The 21,189-nt window shown below is 31.7% G+C and overlaps 1 protein-coding gene across 3 annotated transcripts in view; it reads left to right on the forward strand.

The window, feature by feature from the left end:
* The window catches only part of SMC6 (Structural maintenance of chromosomes 6), a 138,251-nt gene that overhangs the window by 90,726 nt on the left and 26,336 nt on the right, over positions 1 to 21,189 (forward strand). For all 3 annotated transcript variants that reach the window (XM_075382018.1, XM_075382019.1, XM_075382020.1), the window contains exons 13-14: positions 7,527 to 7,800; positions 13,140 to 13,253. In XM_075382018.1, coding sequence (XP_075238133.1) covers positions 7,527 to 7,800; positions 13,140 to 13,253 — 388 coding nt within the window. The remainder of the gene's footprint in view (positions 1 to 7,526; positions 7,801 to 13,139; positions 13,254 to 21,189) is intronic.

A 21,189-nucleotide genomic window follows, 5' to 3' on the forward strand; every position in this document is an offset into this window, starting at 1 on the left:
AACAATCTTCCAGAGCACAGAACATCTGTAACTGATTCCCGACCACCATCTTCTTTCTTTTTTCTGTTTAGCCTCTGGTAATTACCATTCAGATAATACTTCAGAGGATGAATGAGGATGATATGTACGAGTGTGAATGAAGTGTAGTCTCGTACAGTTCCTGAGATGTGTGGTTAATAGAAACCCAACCACCAAAGAACACAGATATCCACGATCTGGTATTCAAATTCGTGTAAAAATCACTGACTATACTAGGACTTGAACGCTGGAATTCTCAACTTCCAAATCAGCTGATTTGGGAAAATGTGTTCACCACTAGACCAACCCGGTGGGTTGATTCCTGACCATCTGAAAATGCTTTCAACCACCTAAAAACTTGGGCTCGTGACAGAATGTCATCTCTATATGTGATTTTCAAGTTTCAAAAGGTTTCAGTAGCATTCTCACCAAATTTAACAAAAAACTTGATTGCACAACATTGCTCATAATTTGTATCGCTCATTTTTGTAATGCACAACAAAAAATCGTTTCATTAAAAGTTTGTTTACATCTCACGTGGTAACAATATACTAAAGGTATTAACACCTGCTATAAATCAGCTGTTCATATAACCATATGTTTATTAGTAACTTTACAATGTTACCACTTTGGCAAATTTATACCTTAATTTTTATCATTTTAGTGCTTTCATGGAATCACACATCTTCAGTAATGATTTAATTCATTTATTAAATTGTGCATTAAAATCACAATGTACTTTGTCACTAAAAATTAGGCCATGCATATAGTCTAATGTAGGTTTCAGTGCTATATTACAATAAATCTACATATTAATTTATTATATGAATGCTGCTCTCTGTTACTGTTTTTATCTGAATGCTTCTTCAAAAAATACTGTTTGGTGATTTATCAAATTGAAATTCTGTTTGCATTTATATAAGTAACTAGCTTTTACCCGTGGCTTCGCTCATGGTGAACCTTTAAACGAAATACGTGAGCAACTATGTCATGTCGATCAGTGACTTTTTGCCCGGACATTAGCTCTTTAATTACATTCTGCCACGAAGGATTACAGGTAAAAGTTACAAAGAGGTCAGGCCTGCTGTAAGTTTGTACATAGGCGAAAGCATCTTGAGTGTATTCATGCAGATAACAGGGACTGTTCACAAAAGTAGAAGGAAGAATAACCATTTTGCCTTTGTCGTTAGGTCTAATATTACCATCTGCGCTAATCGCATCTTGTAGGTGAATGTAATTTTCAGCTCGTAATTTTGTCTAGTTTATAGAAATGTAATAAAGGCGTTCACACTCTACTTTAATTTACATATCTACCAAGAATTGATGAAAGAGTTGCCTTGACTGCGAAAGGAGATTGAAGTCGTGCTCTCGAAGCATAATGTAATACGCATAAAAATCCATGCAGGAAACTTTTTTATTGGGAACTAGCTGTCTTGTTTTGGATTAATGACTGGAATATTGAATGCTTATGGTATTCAAGTGAAGGATCCAGAATTATAGAATACCAGAAATCCAGATTTGAAATCCAGAATTATTAAATACAGACCAATTGTTATGCATGAAATTTTGCGATTTGCATTTCTGCATGAACGATTCTTCTCACCTCCGATTGTTTTGGAGCTTCTCTCGCTCTTATAGCTGCCTGCTGTTCAGCTTGTCTTTCTAAACTAATTTTTATTTGAATTGGCGTTTCAGCTGCTCTTAAGGTAGCTTGGCGTTCAGCTTACTCATCTAATTTTTCTTGTCTCTGAGAAGTTGTTTCACCAGCCCTCAAAGCACATTGTCGCCTTGCTTGTTGTCATCGTCTTAGTTCTGCGTGAGCAGAAGATTCTTGAGTTCAAGCAACTTTTGCCGCCGGGGCCCATGATGAATCCCAGGACAGGTTAGATTTGCGCTTCCGAGGCATTTTAGAAAAAAAGCAGAGTAAAAACTGAAAATAGCGTTAGAAGTAAAACAATAAACAGGCACCTAACCTCAAAAACTGGAAAAGTTTTAGTATTGCTTAGAAGTGACAGAAGAATAACAGTAAATATAGAAGGATTTGAAACAGCAGAAGCACTATACTCAATTGAATAGTGACTTGACCGTCAGTATTACATTGTTGGATTGGCACTTTATTTCATTTACTTACTGGACCACCAGATGATGTTGAATTTGGTCAAATTTTTTGTCGGATGATCATACCTACCAATATAAATTTTTTTACCCTCCTGAAAAAATATTGTTTTCGTTTTACTAAAAAGTGTCCTACGTCCTTCGCAATACCTTTGAGAATATGTGTACGAAGTTTCATGATGATCGGTTGAGTAGTTTCTGCGTGAAAGCGTAACAAACAAACAAACAAACTCACATTCACATTTTAATATTAATAAGGATATTTTTCTAATATAAGAGGCATTCAGGTCAATCCGGGACTATTCATTTTTAATAAACGTAGAACACACTTATGAGAGTAAAAATACTTTTATTTCTTGATATAATCCCCTGCTACATTTACATATTTATCACAGCGTTTCACTGGTGCTTAGATACCTACAGTGTAGAAATATTTATCATTACATTGAAACCAAGATAGGACTCACTGCTTTATCATGTTATTGCTGTTGAAATGCTGGCATCCCAGGAACAATTTCAAGGGCTTGAACAAGTGAAAATCGCTGGGTGCAAGGTCTGGACTGTACAAGTGGTGTGGCAATAACTCCCAGCCAAGATCATGTTGCATGAATGTCGTGCAGTGGACTGTATGTATCGTGCTTTGTCCTGCAGAAACAGAATACCTTTACTGATCGCACCACACTGTTTTTTCTTAAGAGCATTGTGCACATCTTGAAGATCTTTGCAGTAGTAGTTACTGTTAGTATTGACTCCATCGAGTAGAAAATAGATGTGAATGATGTCATTTTTATCCCAAAAAACTGAGACCATAACTTTTCCTGCAAAAGCAGTTGTTTGAAATTTTGTGGAAAGTGGTGAGTGCATGCTTCCACTGCGCTGCTTTGATTCTGGGTTGAAATGATGGACCAGCGTTTCATTGTAAGTAACAATTCCATCGAGAAAAAGCTAGTTTTTGTCAAAATGTTTCTTTAGCTCTTTGCAGATTTGCAGTCTTCTTTGCCAGTCAAAAGCAGAAAGCTGTCTTCATGCCCAACATGCACTAACCTTAATAAACTTCAGATGGTTGTGAATGATTTTCTTTACAGTTCCCACAGACACATTTATTGCTTCTGCAATTTACTGACAAGTTATCCATTGATTATCAAGGGATCAGTTCTTCCACTCACTGAATGTTCATGGAAATGATTAGTAGGCTCCAAACCACCTTGACCAGGAACATCACTCAATGATGTACACCACTCAACAATGATTAGTTCTTTAAAATGTTTGTACTACTCAAATGATTTACTGCGACTAAGAGTCTCATCATTGTAGTGTGCAAGAAGTCGCAAATAAGTTTCATTGGGTTTTACATCTTCATTCATGAGAAATTTCAATACAACTTGCTGTTCCACATTTCCATTCACTACATTGGACGTCATGTTCTTTACGACTGTCTGTTTAATATTGCTTTATACCAGCTATTTGTTTACCTACATAGATACTACCACAATCATTACATTTAATATTATAAATTCCATACAGATTCTTTATTTTAATACTATTTTTGTTTTTTTTAGATAGTTTATGTGGTTATTAGGTTTAAATACTTTAATTTTGTTTTCATGATATTACTGTATAAATATTTTATGTAAATGTATTCACTTTTTTGTATTTTATTATGTATTGGTTGTAAGGTAGTTATTTTGTTAATGTGATTTGATATTTGTTTTATTATAAATATTATCAATTAAAGTAGTTCTATATTTATTACTGCTATATGTTTTATGAAGTTTTATTTCATTTAATTTTTCTTTTTTATTATATATGTACATATTCCTGTATTAATTAATATATATTTAATATATTTGTCATGTTTATATAAATGTTCAGACCAAGGGTGATTTTATTTTTTATGATTGGTTACTATTAAATGTAGGCTTTCTATACTCATTTTTCAGTTTTGTTATTCTTATCTATTTCAATATTAACATCTAAATAATTTAATATTCTATTATCATCTACTTCACATGTGAATTTTAAGTTTTCATTACAGGAATTTAATTTCTTTAGAATTATTAGATGTTCATTATTTATTATCTGGTTATATGTAATGAAAATATCATCAATGTATCCTGTCCATATTAAAATGTATGTACATGAGTTATACCAGACGCTAGTTAACTCTCAAAATTGTGTAAATATATTTCTGGCAATTGCTGATAGCGGAAATCCCATAGGTAAGGTAGTTTTTATATTTGATATTAAATTCAAAATAATTTTGTTGATGAATATTTCTTATTGTTACCCTTAATAAATTTTGGATCTTGATTACTTTGTAGATTATTTTTTAATTATTTTTATATTATGGTTTTACAGGTATGCTAGAATACGTGTTAATTTTGTCATAGCTAACTATTCAAGTCTCTTCATTTACATTTAAACTATTTAATTTATTTACTAATTCATAACCAGATTTTATATTAAATCTATTAGGTAAATTCATTTTATTCCTAAGAATTTTTTGTATTTTTTGGATATAATATATCCAAAATAATAGAAAAAATTCATGGAGCAGATTTAAAATTAATCAAAGGTCACAATAGGATGTTTAATTTATGAATATTTGGTAGTCCAATCAACTAAGGGGTAATCGGTTTAAAAGGATCCGATCTAGCAAGGTATTTTAAATTATTATTGTAATTAAAGATTAGTCTGAATAGTTATATTAAAGTTCTTGTCACTTTTAGAAATTTGTTAGTGGGGTCATTAATTTCTTGTAATTCAGCAGTAAGTTTCATTAAGTTGTACTTTTCAACAGACATGATAACCAGTGTACTTGTTTTATCTGATTTTGTTAACAGATTTTTGTATTCAATTTTTTTCTTAATTGTTATATTATTTGTTTATTGATAAATGGTTTATTAGTAAATTTTGCATTTTTAACTTTTGGATATTGTAGCTGTTACTATGCAATTGTTACTTATCTGTAGGAATTTATTTCAGAATCTATGATGATGTTCTTAATAATGTTATTTTTATTATTATCATTTAAGTTGAATTTAAATACATTTCTGATGACTAATTTTTCACTCTCATTAGAATTTATATTTTCTTAAAACTTTTTTTTTTTTTTTTTTTTTTTTTGTCTTCAGTCATTTGACTGGTTTGATGCAGCTCTCCAAGATTCCCTTTCTAGTGCTAGTCATTTCATTTCAGTATAACCTCTACATCCTACATCCCTAACAATTTGTTTTACATATTCCAAACGTGGTCTGCCTACACAATTTTTTCCTTCTACCTGTCCTTCCAATATTAAAGCGACTATTCCAGGATGCCTTAGTATGTGGCCTATAAGTCTGTCTCTTCTTTTAACTATATTTTTCCAAATGCTTCTTTCTTCATCTATTTGCCGCAATACCTCTTCATTTGTCACTTTATCCACCCATCTGATTTTTAACATTCTCCTATAGCACCACATTTCAAAAGCTTCTAATCTTTTCTTCTCAGATATTCTGATTGTCCAAGTTTCACTTCCATATAAAGCGACACTCCAAACATATACTTTCAAAAATCTTTTCCTGAAATTTAAATTAATTTTTGATGTAAACAAATTATATTTCTTACTGAAGGCTCGTTTCGCTTGTGCTATTCGGCATTTTATATCGCTCCTGCTTCGTCCATCTTTAGTAATTCTACTTCCCAAATAACAAAATTCTTCTACCTCCATAATCTTCTCTCCTCCTATTTAAAACTGTATACGTTTAAAATTATTTTTATTTCAATTATTATTACTATTTTTTTTCTTTTTTGTCTTCAGTCATTTGAATGGTTTGATGCAGTTCTCCAAGATTCCCTATCTATTTCCAGTCGTTTCATTTCGGTATATCCCCTACATCCTACATCCCTAACAATTTGTTATACATATTCCAAACATTGGCTGCCTTCACAATTTCTCTCATCTACCTGACCCTCCAATATCAGAGCAACTATTCCAGGATGCCTTAATATGTGGCCTGTAAGTCTCTCTCTTCTTTTAACTATATTTTTTCAAATGGTTCTTTCTTTATCAGTTTGCAGCAACACCCCTCTTCATTTGTCGCTTTATCTCCCATCTGATTTTTAACATTCTTGTATAGCACCACATTTCAAAAGCTTCTAATCTTTTTCTCAGATACTCTGATCGTCCGAGTTTCACTTCCATATAAAGCTGTGCTCCAAACATATATTTGCAAAAATATTTTCTGACGTTTGTTAAGTAAATACTTGTTATTGTTAGGTAATAAACCTATTGCTTCTGATTAATAAAATATTTATACACTAATAATGTAATTGAAAACATTAATAAAATTTACAATAAAGAAATATTTGAACCAGCATACAACCCTAATGACAACATAATAAAAATTTGTATGGAAATCACAAAAATAATAAATTAGATGACAGACCATGTAATAAACAAAAATTCCATCTCTAATATTGATGCAAATTTAGAAATATTGGAGATTAATGAAGATGACAAAAAATGAAATATATTAGAAAAGTATTCAAACAGAATTTCAATTTGATAAACCACCAAACAGTATTTGAGGGAGTCATTCTTATTAAAACAGCAGCAAATAGCAGCACTTATTAATACATACATTTCATTATAATACAACAGTACTGCAATGAACATTATAAGAGGAGGATGGTTCAATTTTAGGGGCAGAGTATGTTTATTTTTATTTTAATGCACAATTTAATAAAATGAATTCAATCGTTAATTGGGATCCTGTGAAAGATACAGCCTTGATAAAATTAAGGTAATAAATATTTTATCTCAATAGTCTGTACTAGATTACATTGGTAGAATTAAAAATATAATTTTAACAGTGTAAAGGAACAATATGAATCTTAAAAAGATTAATTTCAATAATAAATATATATATGTAGTATAATTTCAGTAATATATATATGTTTTCTTTCCTTCTGTTTCTTTGTTAAATTATTTTTAAATATTGAGCTTATTAAACATAAATAGCATGATTTATTAAATTATTAATATACAAAATAATATTTAAAAAATTTAATTTATACATTTTACAATTATATAAAAATAATACAACATTGTTCCTAATAAATATAATTGTTCCTACTAAATAATAAATAATTAACATTGTTCCTAATTATTAATATGTTGTTGTCGTCGTCGTCGTCACTGGCTGCTGCCGCCGCCGCTACTATTATTACTATTACTACTACTATTTTATTTTCGCTTCAGTCAGCTACTTCTCAGATTTTCAGGTCTTTCTTCCAACAATATAACACTTCAGTTTTTACAAATAATCAAATTTGGATATTATTTTACAAATAATATCTTACAAATTTGGAAATTACTTGATTAAGATTGTATCATTTATTTGTTTTTTTAGAAAGTTGGAAGAAAATTTGAAATCATCTAAATCTGAAGTTGAGAAACTTGAACTTGCAAAAGGAAAAATACTGAATAATCTTAGAGAAGTGCAAATAGACTACCAGGAGAGCTGCAGAACAATTAAAAAACTATTGAATAAGAAGAGAATGCTAACCGATGAGAAATATGAACTAGAAAAAAATGTTCAATTTGAGCCTAATAGCATTGATTTGTATAATCAAGAAATCAGTGATATTGAAAATAGAAAGAAGGATGCTTCTGAAAAGACAGTGGTTTGTTTCAGAATTTTAATATTATTTTTTCCGATTTTGTGTATAATTTTCCTAAGTTAATTTAATGTGTTATTGGTAAATCTTGAACAGTGTGAAAAATAACACTCGTATAAGCAAGCTATTTTAAATGGCTGAGCATTAAATGAGTACTTTATCTTTATATCCCATGCGATTGTTTAAGAAATATAAGCAGATATAAATATGAATTAAATTATTCTCAGTTGTATGACTTCACTACTAAACAAGTGCTTGTTTATTTTATATTTGTATTAGTTGTTTTAAACATATTTATTTGTCAAAAAAGAACTGACTTTCAGGTCTTCACACTAATTAAAGGATTGAAGGAGAAAAACTATTTATTAAACTTGGTTAATTTTGCTTAATTGTATTTTTTTTTAATGAGCATTTCAGCTGTTCTTACCACCAGAGAAGATTAAAGTGGGTTCCTCTCGGTTCGGGTATGACCATTCATACCCAGTCCACGGCAGTGTTTCAGATGCCAAGGGTATGGTCACACTACAACATCTTGAGAACGAAGATCTGTGCTCGATGTGCTAACAAAGGTCACAGTGACACTAACTGCGAGGAAAGTAAAAAATGTGCGAACTGCAGTGGTTCACATACAGCCCGCTCCCGAGATTGCCCAACCTTTGCCCATGTTTTAAGGAAGAAAAGGCAATTCTCAAAATCTGTACTGAGCAGAAGCTATCTTTCCCGTTGCATTCAGGGAATATAGAAAGATAGTTAACTCACGGAACCTTGTCAAACCAGATGTATCTTTCGCCACCACTACGTCAAAACAAACTCCTACAAATGTTCATAATCAGCAATGCGGATCCTGCAATGAACTTAAGAAACTCGTTCAGATGCTTTCTGATCAAGTTGGTTCGCTTACAGCCACTATCTCAGAGCTGACAAAGATGAATAAAAAGTCCTACGTCACAGTAAATAAATCCAACAGTGTGATCCATACGAAAGTTCCTGCTCCCAAAGTCCTACCGGTACAGGCAGAGATTATCACAGCTGGCAGTAAGCCAACTAATAAGCTCCCCGTAAAGGGAACCCACAGAACCACCCCCTCTGGGATGTCAATAGCGTTGGGTGCCACTATTCTAATAAGTCTCCTCCACCATCACCCCATATACTAGAGGATATGGTTGAAGAACCTCCCGACCTAAGTGCATCAGAGTTATCTAAAATAAAGAATACGAAAAAGAAAAACCGAATCACATACAACTAAATTTTATATGGGGTTTCCTAAGTATATTTATTTTTTTATTATTTGTTTATATTTTTTTTACCCTTATGAACATTATTCAGTGGATTGTTAGAGGTCTTCGGTCCCACATTGAAGATATTGGAGTACTGACACACGTACATGATCCAATAATCATGTGTTTCCAGGAAACTCATCTTCTACAACATGACCCAATAGCAATCAGAGGATACTTCTGTGAGAGATACAACTGTATAGTAGACAGTAGAGAAAGTGGTGGGAGTGGCTATTTTCATGAAGGATGAGGTGTCGGCTACAAGGATTCAACTGACTACTCTTGTTCCTGCTGTTGCAGTAAAGATCTCTATCCCCTTCAAGTTACATATCTGCAATCTGTATCTCTCACCGAACACTGAGTTCAGTGCTCTGGATATCTCAAATCTCCTCACACAAATACCATCTCCATCGTTAATAGTAGGAGACTTCAATGCCTACCATGTTTCCTGGGGCTCGTCGTTCTGCTCCACTCGAGGAAATATAGTACACAGAGTGAGACAAAACTTAGACTTTTGTTTGCTGAATGGGTCTCAGACATTCACGTCTTTATCATCTGGTACTATGTCTAACATCGATCTCTCCGTATGCTCACCGAATTTACTTCATCTTGATTGGTCTGTTTGTGATGACTTTCACGGCAGTGACCACAAACCAATTATTATTGGTTTTGGTGTGGACCACGAGGTTAAAAGAAGGCCATGGAGGTGGATTGTTGAAAGGGCGGATTGGGATGGATATCATAAAGCCTTCCAATCAAAGCATGACGATGGTGCGAATGTCCTTGACCAATATTCTTCTTTTACGTCCATGATACTTGAGAATGCCAGCAGATATATCCCACAAACATCGGATAATCCTAAACGTCCTTCCTTAACATGGTGGAATGATGATTGCAAATATGCTATTAAGAATCGACAGCGAGCACTATGCAAATTTAATAATAGACCTACAACTGAACATCTAAATTTGTACCGCAGGTCTAGAGTGGTATGCTGTCGGGTCTTCTTGAACACTAAGAGGAATTCTTGGATGAAATATGTGAACACCATCTCACGTACTACTCCCACGTCTATTGTGTAGAAAAAAATCCACCAATCACCGAGACAATCTATTCTCGGTCTCATTGATGAAGGAGAACTCCTTTCGTCATCTTTGGCTGTAGCAAATACTTCATTCTAGCTTGCTTTTATCCAGGGATTCTTAAATCACCAAACATTTCGTGTTCATGTAGACGATTCACTTTCAGATAGTGTCGTCTTTGAGAATGGAGTACCTCAAGGTAGTGTATTAAGTGCCACCTTATTTTCTGTAGCCATAAACAGATTTACCAATTGTGTACAGGCTCCTGTTACATGTTCTCTATTTGTTGACGATTTTGTTATTTACATTGCAAGCCGTTAACACCCACTACAGAGCAACTACTACAGTACACTATATTTTGCCTTGAGACTTGGTCCAGGACTACTGGTTTCACATTTTCATCCGACAAAACGAAATGTGTAGTCTTTTCTCGGCTATGAAACCCTTCTATTCCGCAAGTTTTTCTGAACAGAGAGCTTATTGCTATCTCTCCTTACGTCAAGTTTCTAGGTTTGCTTTTTGATAGCCATCTTACTAGGGTCAAACATATAAAGGAATTACAGACAAAATGTTCAAAACGTTTAGATATGATCCGGGGCCTTAGTAACACCAGTTGGGGAGCCAATTGGTCATGTATATTGCGCTTTTACTATCACTTGTTCTTTCCTGTTTAGATTATGGTCGTGTCGCCTACTCTTTAGCTCGTCAAACCGTGCTTAAAATGCTGGATGGTGTACATCATGCTTTTCTTCGGCTTGCCACAGGTGCGTTTAGATCAAGCCCTATTGCAAGCTTGCTTGTAGACTGTGCGAGCCATCACTTTGCGATAGATGTGACCAGCTTTTGTTATCTTATTTTGCCCATCTCAAAGGACAGCCAAATCCACCCGGCTTTTGACCCAGTTCTTAGAAATCCTAATTTAATAAAGTATGAGGACCGTCCATGCTGTACTCCGCCTGTAGGTGTTCGTACCTGACATCTGCTGCAGCATATAAATGTTGACACTCCGTCGTTCTTTCCGTCATGTCCGTGCTCATATCCTCTGTGGAGAATAAACCTTGAAAATTTTACATTTGACCTTACGACATACAATAAGCAATCAACACCACCTACTGTTTTCCAGTAAATATTTCAGTATGTTCTCACCAAGACGAACCCAGATGCGGTGATATACACGGATGGATAGAAACAAGACCGTTGGTTGTGCTTTTGTTGTCAGTGAAAGAACTTATATATGTTTGGCCTACCTGGTATTATGAGTGTGTTCACCGCTGAACTACTCGCTATAAATAAGGCTCTAAATATCATTAACCCTAAATATAGAATCATTCTTATTTTCAGTGACTCGTGTAGTGCTCTCCAGGCGTTAGAAAACTTTTGTTCCAAACATCCTGTCATCATTGAAATTTACAATGCAATCGCTGAGTTGAATAATCGCAACAAAGTAAATTTTTGCTGGGTCTCTAGCTACGTAGGAATTCCAGGTAATGAACAAGCAGATTATTGTGCCAAAGAAGCGTGTATTCAACCTCCTTTCACCACCTGAGTTACTACCTTTGATTTTATTAATCGTGTAAAACAATCACTGAGAGCAAGGTGGCAAAGTGACTGGGCGACTACCGTCGATAATAAACTCCGACGGATTAATGATTCAGTGTTGCCACGGGACTCTTCTTGCAGAAAAACTCGACGTGAAGAAGTAGTCCTCTGTCGATTACGGATAAGGCATACAAGGATCACACACAAGTACCTAATGTCAGGAGGATACGCACCCCTATGCACACGATGCAACTGCCGCATGACTGTGCACCACATTATCATAGACTGCATATGTTATGCGGCGTTGCGTCGTAAGTTTAATCTACCCAGAAACATCCGTGGTATCTTGTATTATGATAATGAAATTTTGAACTGGATGTTTCTGTTTTTACGTAGTACTAGATTACTACAAAAAATTTAATATTATCATATATATTTTTATGCTAGAAGAGTTTTTGATAATTTTTTCCTTTACTTTCAATTTTGATTTTTTTGGTTCTATGTCTTTAATATTATTATCCGAGTAGGGAGCCTATTGCACTCCCTATCAGAATTAGTTAAGTTTTATTAAGTTTCCTTTTTCGATTATTTTAACTTTTATATTTTAAAGACTCCATCTGCGATATTAGTTTTGAGTTTTATTTCACCATTTTAACTTCTGTTTTAATAATTTTTTTATTTTATAACTTATATTAATTTTAAACCTTATTTAGTTTTATTATTTTAGTGTTATTTTACCTTTTTATTAAAGAAAATTCCGAACGATAACACGCAGGTGTTTTTCGCCCCAAAACAAAAAAAAAAAAGAAGCTGTTCTTACATATTATATATACATGGCTGTGATGCCACTGTGTTATATAATTAAAATCTAGGTTTGGAAAATGTAAACATGAATTAATTTTTGAATCGTATGTTTTGAGTATTGTATTTGTTATAAGATATTCCAGGGTTTCATTGAGGTTGTGTAGATATATTTCATATTGTAAAGTAGTGTGAGTTTTTAAATATCTTAAAAGATCACAGTAGGTGCTGATGTGTTATGAATTAATTTATAAGAGCCTGTTTTTATATGTAAACTATACATATCTTTTTTGAAAGGTGTGAAAACCTTTATTATTATTATTATTATTATTATTATTATTATTATTATTATTATTATTATTATTATTATTATTATTGCTGTTTTATTATTAGGCAGGTAATAACAGATGATTTTTTTGTGTAGTTTATTGTATTTCTTTCTTTTAATGTTAAAAGTAACCCTTTATTATTTACAAACTTTGAATGTCCAATTTATGAGAATGTTCATAACATTAACATTTTCATTCATTAACATAAATAATCAATTGATATGTCTAGGGCTCGATCCAAGGAAAAATTTCCTTTCCTTTTTGGAATTAAAATTCATTAGAGTTTAGTACTTATCAAGGGGTTTTTTTGTTTACAGATGTTGGAGAACGAAGTAGATATGTTGAATAATAAAATTATAGAATTCAGAAAGAAAGAAAATAATCTTAAGATTGAGAAGACAAATCTTAACAAAAAACTTCATTCTGTAAATGTATGTATCATTATTTCTTACCTAATTCATTGAGTTGTTAGTTTTTAATTTATTTTCCTTTAATTTTATTCTGTAAAGAACTCTGAGAAAATATTTTGTATTCATAATCCTTAAAAAAGTAGTTTAGTTTTTACAAACTTGTATATTTACTGTAGCTGTTGTACACTTCATTTTATTTTCTGAAAACTGAGTAATTATTTAATGATAACTAAGAGTTTATACAAGGTGCAGTTCAAAATTAAGGGCTGATTAGTATCAAAATATGAACGGTTGAAAAAATAAAAAATTATTAATGGATTCAAATACTTACACATTTACTTTAGTTTTCTACATAATCACCATTTCGTTCCAAACACTTAATATCATGAAACAAGGTTTTTCATACCCTTCCTTAACATTTCTGCTGCCTGGGATTGTCATCACTTTTGCACTGAGATTTTTAACTCTTAAATTTCCTCAAATCATTGAAACGAAAGTTTTGGAGGCGAAGGAAGAGGTAGTCACTGTGCTCAAGATTAGAACTATGAGGGATAATGAAAAATCTCCCATCCAAATTTTTTAATTATTTCTGTTGTATATGTGGACGTACATTATCTTGAAGGAACAGTCCTGATCTATGCATTCCTCGACATTGGTTTTGAATGGCACGATGCAGTTTAAAACGTGTTTCACAATAGATTTCTAATGTAATAGGTGTTCCAGGTTCCATGAAATCAATCAAAAGCACACCCACTTGGTCCCAGAATACAGTTTCATGATTTTCCTTTGAGGTAGCTTGTTTGAATTTTTTTGATTTAGGTGAACTGGAGTGACGCTACTGTAAGGGCTGTTGTTTTGTCTCATCACTGACATACAAAATCTACATAACATCACCGGTTATCAGAAAATTCTGTCTCCCTTGTGGTTAAAGCAGTTAATAAAAACATTTACAGATGTCATTCTATGTGTGAACACTTGTCCAACATTTTTGGAACCCATCGTGCAAATAGTTTATGACAGCCTAGAGTGTTTGCCTAGAACACCAGTATTCACAATCTAGTATTCAAAATCCATACAAAAGTAAAACTAACTTTACTAGGATTTGAACCTTAGAACTCTCGACTTCAAAATCGGCTGATTTCGAAGTCTAGATACTTTTTACAGATTTTGAATACTAGATTGTGGATACCGGTGTTCTTTGGTAGTTGAGTTTCAATTAATCACATTTCTCGGGAGTAGTTGAGTTTCAATTAATCACATTTCTCGGGAGTAGTTGACCTGATACTGTACAAGACTACACTTCACTCACACTCATACATATCATCCTCTAAAGTAATAACTTGCACTGATTTCAGAGGCTAAACAGAAGAAGAGAGCCTAGAGTGTTTGTCAAAATTTTCAACAATTGAAACTTCTAGAAATTCTAAAGAAGGATTGCTTTCTTTCTGGCTATCGTAAAGTGACGATTTTCTCTCACCTTTGCATTTACTTGTTCAAAAGATTGTCAGTCTGGACACCAGGCCAGCCACTTCTCTGTTTGTTGTGAACATTTGAACAGCCTTCCTTACACTCATTACACTATTGCCCCATTTTTCCTTCACTCATTGCAATAGGACCATATGTTTCACACAATTTATGGTAAATTTCAGCAGCATTAGTCCTCTTGTGTTTAGAAATCTAGTCAATGATTGAACTTCACAACTGGCAAGATTTGTTATTCACATCTTGCAAAGGTAAATAACAATGAAGTGACAGCAATTTGGCAGTTACATGCCCAACACACCACTTAAAGCTGCTGTGCATGCACGAATCAATCTCTTACCAATTATTTATAATCTATCGTTCCTTACTTTTGAACTGTGCCTCATATTTCATAAATAATTTAATAATAATGATTGTTTAGGCCAACATCTGTCATTACTAACTTGATCATAATGTAACAGTTTTGCTGTCTTGTAAATGGTATTCAATAATGATTATAAAGCTAATTTACAGTAAATTAGCTCCACACACACTATAAAATGTGTAACTATACACATTTTTTGCTGTTCTTCATTTAAACTTACGACATTTGAGAGTAATACAATCCTTCAATTCTTTAATAAAGTGGACAGTTACACAATTGTATTGTGGTGGCAGCCACATTGCATCACATTTTTTTGTGTTGTCTGTATCAACATTATATTATTATATTATTTGTTTCATGTAGCTCAAGTAGTTATGCGATTTAAGTGAGAATGTTTCAGATCTGTAACCATGCACACATCGGTTTGAACTTCATATAGATATATACTTTGTAATTTAAATATACTGATTTATTAATAATTATTAACCTCAATAAAAAATTTTTGAATTAAAATGAAAAGTACATAAAATTTTATTTCACTAATAACTTCTGATTTTTTCATATTTTGTTTCTTATTGTTATTAATAAATTATTATTTATTGTAAAAATTGTTTACAATAATAATGATAGAGGTTAATAATTATTAATAGATCAATATATTTAAATTATATATGAAGTGAAATTCAAACCAATGTGCCTTCCCCTTGTAAGATCCAAATATTTAAAATTTAATTTTGCTGTAACTGTAACCAATGAAAATAAGTACCACTTATGATGTATCATTTAAAATCTCTCAGTGAGGGCTTATTACTGCAGTTAGGAAAAATCCAAAATCCAAATTTTGGACACTTCCTTTACTTCGTACAAGGAAGTAAAAATCATTACAGAATACAGCACGTAGTAACAAAAATAATTAAGTAATAAAACTAAAAAAAGAAAGTAGTAATAAAACAATAAAATAAGCAAAAGAGAAGGAAAATGAAATAATAAATAGACATCTAGTGCACTGCTATACAATGAAGTAACTACTTCAATACAGCCTCTGCCTGGACTTGATTAAGTGCAACCCTTCACGACGGTTGTTGACCTACTGTTATAAATATGTTTAGTATTGTTAAAAAAAAAAGAAAAAGTTTCTGCTATAAACACATATTTTTTTTTGACCAAACTATTTTTCTGGTTATGAGAAATATCAAAAAAAAAAAATATTCGTCATCCTGATAAAGATTCTCATCAAATAATTTTAGTAAGGGAGGTTGATTAGTATTGTATTACAGAAATATTTAGTCTGCATATAATCTTGATTTATTTATTAGCTGTCTCAGGCAATAAAGATGTACTGGTTTCATTATTCATGGCAGATAAAAACATACTTTTTCAATCATTTTTAGTTTTTGGTTCCTTATTTAATTTAATATTATTTGTTTATTTAACAAGAAAAATAGTGGGCCCATTTATTTTGGTAAAATCCTCCTATCAAAAATAATAAAGGGTAAATCCATTTATTCAGTTCTGTTGCTCAAATAATATATAATTATATATATTTTTTCAAACATTATATTTATCACTGTATCAAATAAGATAATTTAAACAAATTCCTGTAACTCGAATACCTATAACTCTATATTTATTCTAATTCCTGGCTGTATTGTATTATGTTATACAGAAATATAATTCCTTTAACTTGAACAAAAATCCTGTAAGTTGAAGTAAAAAATCTGATTAGTTTATTACAAAAAATAAAAATACCCTAGGCCTATAATACTGATCCTATTTTCAGTTCAGAAATATGAAACTAGCAGGTTTCACTTCCATTACTATGCGATAACAAAAAAGGAAGAATCATCATACAGTAAAGAGGGAAGCGAAATCTTATACATCAAATATCAGTATTCACTGGAACTCGTCATAAAAAATGTCAGTCAATGTGTCTTTATAACCATCTCAACTCGTATGCATAGTTTTCATATGTCTGTTTGGGTTTGTTTGCTACTGTAAACAAGGGTTCTTATTCTGTTTTATAGGTTTAAAAACAGTCGTGATTAAAATTTACCTATCAGTGGACCAAATTTATGTATAAAGCAAAGTACTTTGCGAGACAGTTCAACTGTACAAATTTCAAAGCTAGTGTAAGTTGGCTTAATAAGTTTAGATAGGCATGGAATAACTTTTAAAAATGTTTGTGGTGAAAGTGCCAGTGTAGATGAAGAAGTTTGTAATATGTGGATAAACAGTATACTAAAAGAATATTAGCAAATACAACGAATGGACATTTTTAACGCTAACGAAAGTGGACTGTTTTACAAATGTTACTTTTTAAAGGTGATAACTGCCATGGTGGGAAATGAAGTAAAGACTGCGTCACAATTCTTTTAGGTGCGAACATGTCGGGGACAGAAAAGATGAAACCTCTTAATTGGTAAATAGAAAAATCCAAGTTGTTTTGCTAACATTAAATCTTTGCCTATTTAGTATGAAGCCAATAGAAAAGGTGGGTTACTAATGAAATCTTTGAAAAATATTTATTCTAATCAGATTATTATTATCGTTTAATAAATAGAAAGATTGTTTTATTTATCGACAACTGCCCAGCACATCCAATATTATTTCCTTAGGAATTGTTATCAATAAAATGCGTTTTCTTTCCACCTAATGTTACCTACCTCTAAACTACAACCAATGGATCAGGGCATTATACAAAATTTTAAGGAAATGTACAGTAAAAGGATTATAATGAAAACGTTACCAGAAATCAATCTTCTTCTGTGGGAAGTTTAAAAAATGTTTGAATGATGTAACTGAGCTTAATAATTTTTAACACTTTTAAAAAAGCTGGGTATAAAAACCCATAACAACCCGTTATTTTGTCGGAATGTGAATAAACTAGCAGTGAAAACTTTGTTATAGCAACAATAATGGTGATGATGACAATGATAATGAATGTGAATCAGTTACCAATATTTTGCAAGTACCCAGCAACGTAACTTTTGGGATTATGTTTCTATAAATGAAGATTTGGTAGTAGCCAAATACCTTAGAAGATATTGTAATGAATATTATTAACGCAAAGGCAAATAAAAATGACACCATAGAGACTGATTCGGATAATGACAGTGATGAACTACCCTGCGTACCGCCTCTAACTTTAATGGGAGTTACAGATAACGTTTGACAATAAATTCTGTTTGACGATTGGTTGAGTCAAAAAATGATGTACCAGAATCTGATTTTTCCACTGTGGCAGATATAGAAAAGTGGTTGACTACACTGCATCAGATTAAATGTCAGCCAACAAACAACAATTTTTTTAATTAAATTCAGTTTTTTTTTTTTTACAAATGAGCCAATTATTCTTCACTTTTTATTTTATTTTTTATAACTTTAATATTGTTTTTATTTTATCTGAAAAACTTTTAAAACATTCCTTGAATTCAAAATTGAACCGTGTTTTATATACAACAATGATATATTTTACTATTAACATTAAATCATAGCCTTTTGTATTTTTCATTCATTAATGATTTTTGTGCAATGAACTGATTATCAATGAGAAAAAAATGTGATTTAATATACAGTGTTTTGGTGTATACTTATTAGCCTACATTTTTTTTAATGTCTTCCGCAGTAATGAATACTCTTCAGGTAAGTTAAGTTTAACTTACTAAGTACATAATGTACTTAACTATATTTACACACTAACCAGTAGTACGTACTGTATCTGTATTAGTAATGCTGAATCAAATCATTTAATAATATTGTTGTGATATAATAAGACTATATGAAAAAATGAAATATTTTCTTAAATAGTGCTGTACATTTTACGTGAGTGAATTTGCGGTGGGTAGTAAGTTCATAACATGTATGTTTCTCCAACTCGAATTTTCTGTAGGTCAAATTTTTTTTTGTTTCCTTGAATATTTGAGTTATAGAAATTCCATATATAATATAATCACCAGATACAGTTAATAAAAAAGTAAGAACACTTAACTAATTGTAGTGCTTTGGGAGTGCCACTCCATCATCAGCAAAAAATATAAATTATATATTTATTAGAATAAAAATAAATTAATGATTTAAAATAAGAATTTCTTCATTATGTGTGTACTTCTGTCAATAAATTAAAACCTTTTATATCTACCATGGTATGGTAATAAGTGTAATTTTATTATATTAAATCATTTAATTTTACTGGGTCTGCTAATTAAGCATTTTACAATCATATTCTATTTGCTTATTTATAAAGTTGTATTATTTATTTTTATATTTATTAGTATAATATTTTTTCTAGTATATCACTCAGTTATCCTCATGGTTGTGAGAATAATACTGATGAATAACATTTAGAGTATTCAGGCTTTATAGAAATCTGAAAAAGAAACTAAATTACAAAAGACAGTATAGTAACTATAATACACAAAAATTTTAGACAAGAAAAACTTCGCAACTTATTTTTGTTGGCATAGACACTTGAATTAACATAATTTTTAATTATTAATTTTTTCTTGTTTAAAGAATATCTTTAATTGACAACTTACTTTGAAGAGGCCTAGGGCCTTGATTTATGTCCTTCCCTGATATAATACAAATATATCCTATAAATTTGAAAGCAATCAGTTGGTTGGTTCTCGCATGATGTGAACATATAAATAAAAATACAGACAGACAAACTTTCAGCTGTATGTCTGTAATTTGGTGTAGCACATGCTAACAGTTAAACCAGTTGTGTGCGTGTTTGTTTTTGCTTGGGGATTTTTTGGTGATAGGTAAACCAGATTTAAAAAATGTAATGTGAAACGAGGACATGTATTATCCAAATTGTCAGATTTAACACTATAGTTTTTGTTTGTACAAAGCCTACTTCCATCAAAACAGGTCATTTTTTCATTCGTTCTTTTGGAAACTAAACAAGAGTCTGCACAGAATTATTGTGTTAAATAAATAGCCTGTCATCCGGAGGTCCCAGTTTCAAATCCGTCAGGCATAGCATTTTCACACGCTACAAAATCATTCATCCCATCCTCTGCAGCAATACCTAACAGTGGTCCTGGAGGTTAAAAATTAAAATAGCCTGTTTCAAATGCAGATTATTTTATTATTGATTTTCTGTTTGACCATACCATTTGTTATCAATTTTTAAAAAAACATACAAGAAAGTAAAAATCATTACAGCACATGCCGCATAATAATAAAAATAATTAAGAAATAAAACTAAAAAAGAAAACAGTAATAAACCAAAGTAAAAGAAAGCAAAAGAGAAAGAAATTGAAATAATAATAGACATGTAGTAATACTGCTGTACAATGAAGTAACTACTTCAATGCAGCCGTAGAAAGTACATTTAATTATTGCTTTACACCAGTGCTTCTCAACCTTTTGTATTTGCGACCCAGTTTTCATCGTGCCCCCCTCTCATACAATGTATACAATAATAATGTATACAGTAATAGTGCATTTTGAGTATTTTGCAGCTAAAGCTGCACTATGACTGTAATTACAAACCTTACAAATTACCAAGAATAAGTAAATTTATTGATATTTGGCAACATTGATCCACTGCATTGGCAAAACCAAAATTGATGTCTCTATTGCTCTCTGTCGTATGTCCACCATATTGGACATTCTCACGGCTTTGCGAGAAGTTCAATTTGTCTCACACATTCTGGAACGTGTTCTCTTGCTATCAAATCTATCATGACTGTGTATGTTGTAATTTGTGTGTTAATTGCAGTTCACAGTATTAAATATTCATGACAGTAGATTTATACAGAATCATGGATAAATTTTTAATTGGATATAAGTGAGCATTAGACGAAGTCTAATGCTGATGTAAGTGAACCATCAACAGGTGCACAGACAAGTGTGGGTCCGAAAATAAAATCAAAAAATATTCTCAAGAATACTTAAATTTAAGGTTTACCAGTACTGACGTAAATGAAGAAGAAAAGGTCCCTGTGTATAATTTGCTCAAAACATTTGGCAACAGTCAGCATGAAACCTAATAAACTTAAACAACATTTGGAAACACTTTATAGTGAAATTGTTAACAAGACCTGAGAATTCGAATTAAAATTAAAATCATATGGAAAGTAAACATCATTTTTAAAAGAACTT

This window comes from Lycorma delicatula, chromosome 1 (assembly GCF_047948215.1).
Source record: "Lycorma delicatula isolate Av1 chromosome 1, ASM4794821v1, whole genome shotgun sequence".
In the NCBI taxonomy this organism is placed as follows: Eukaryota; Metazoa; Arthropoda; class Insecta; order Hemiptera; family Fulgoridae; genus Lycorma; species Lycorma delicatula.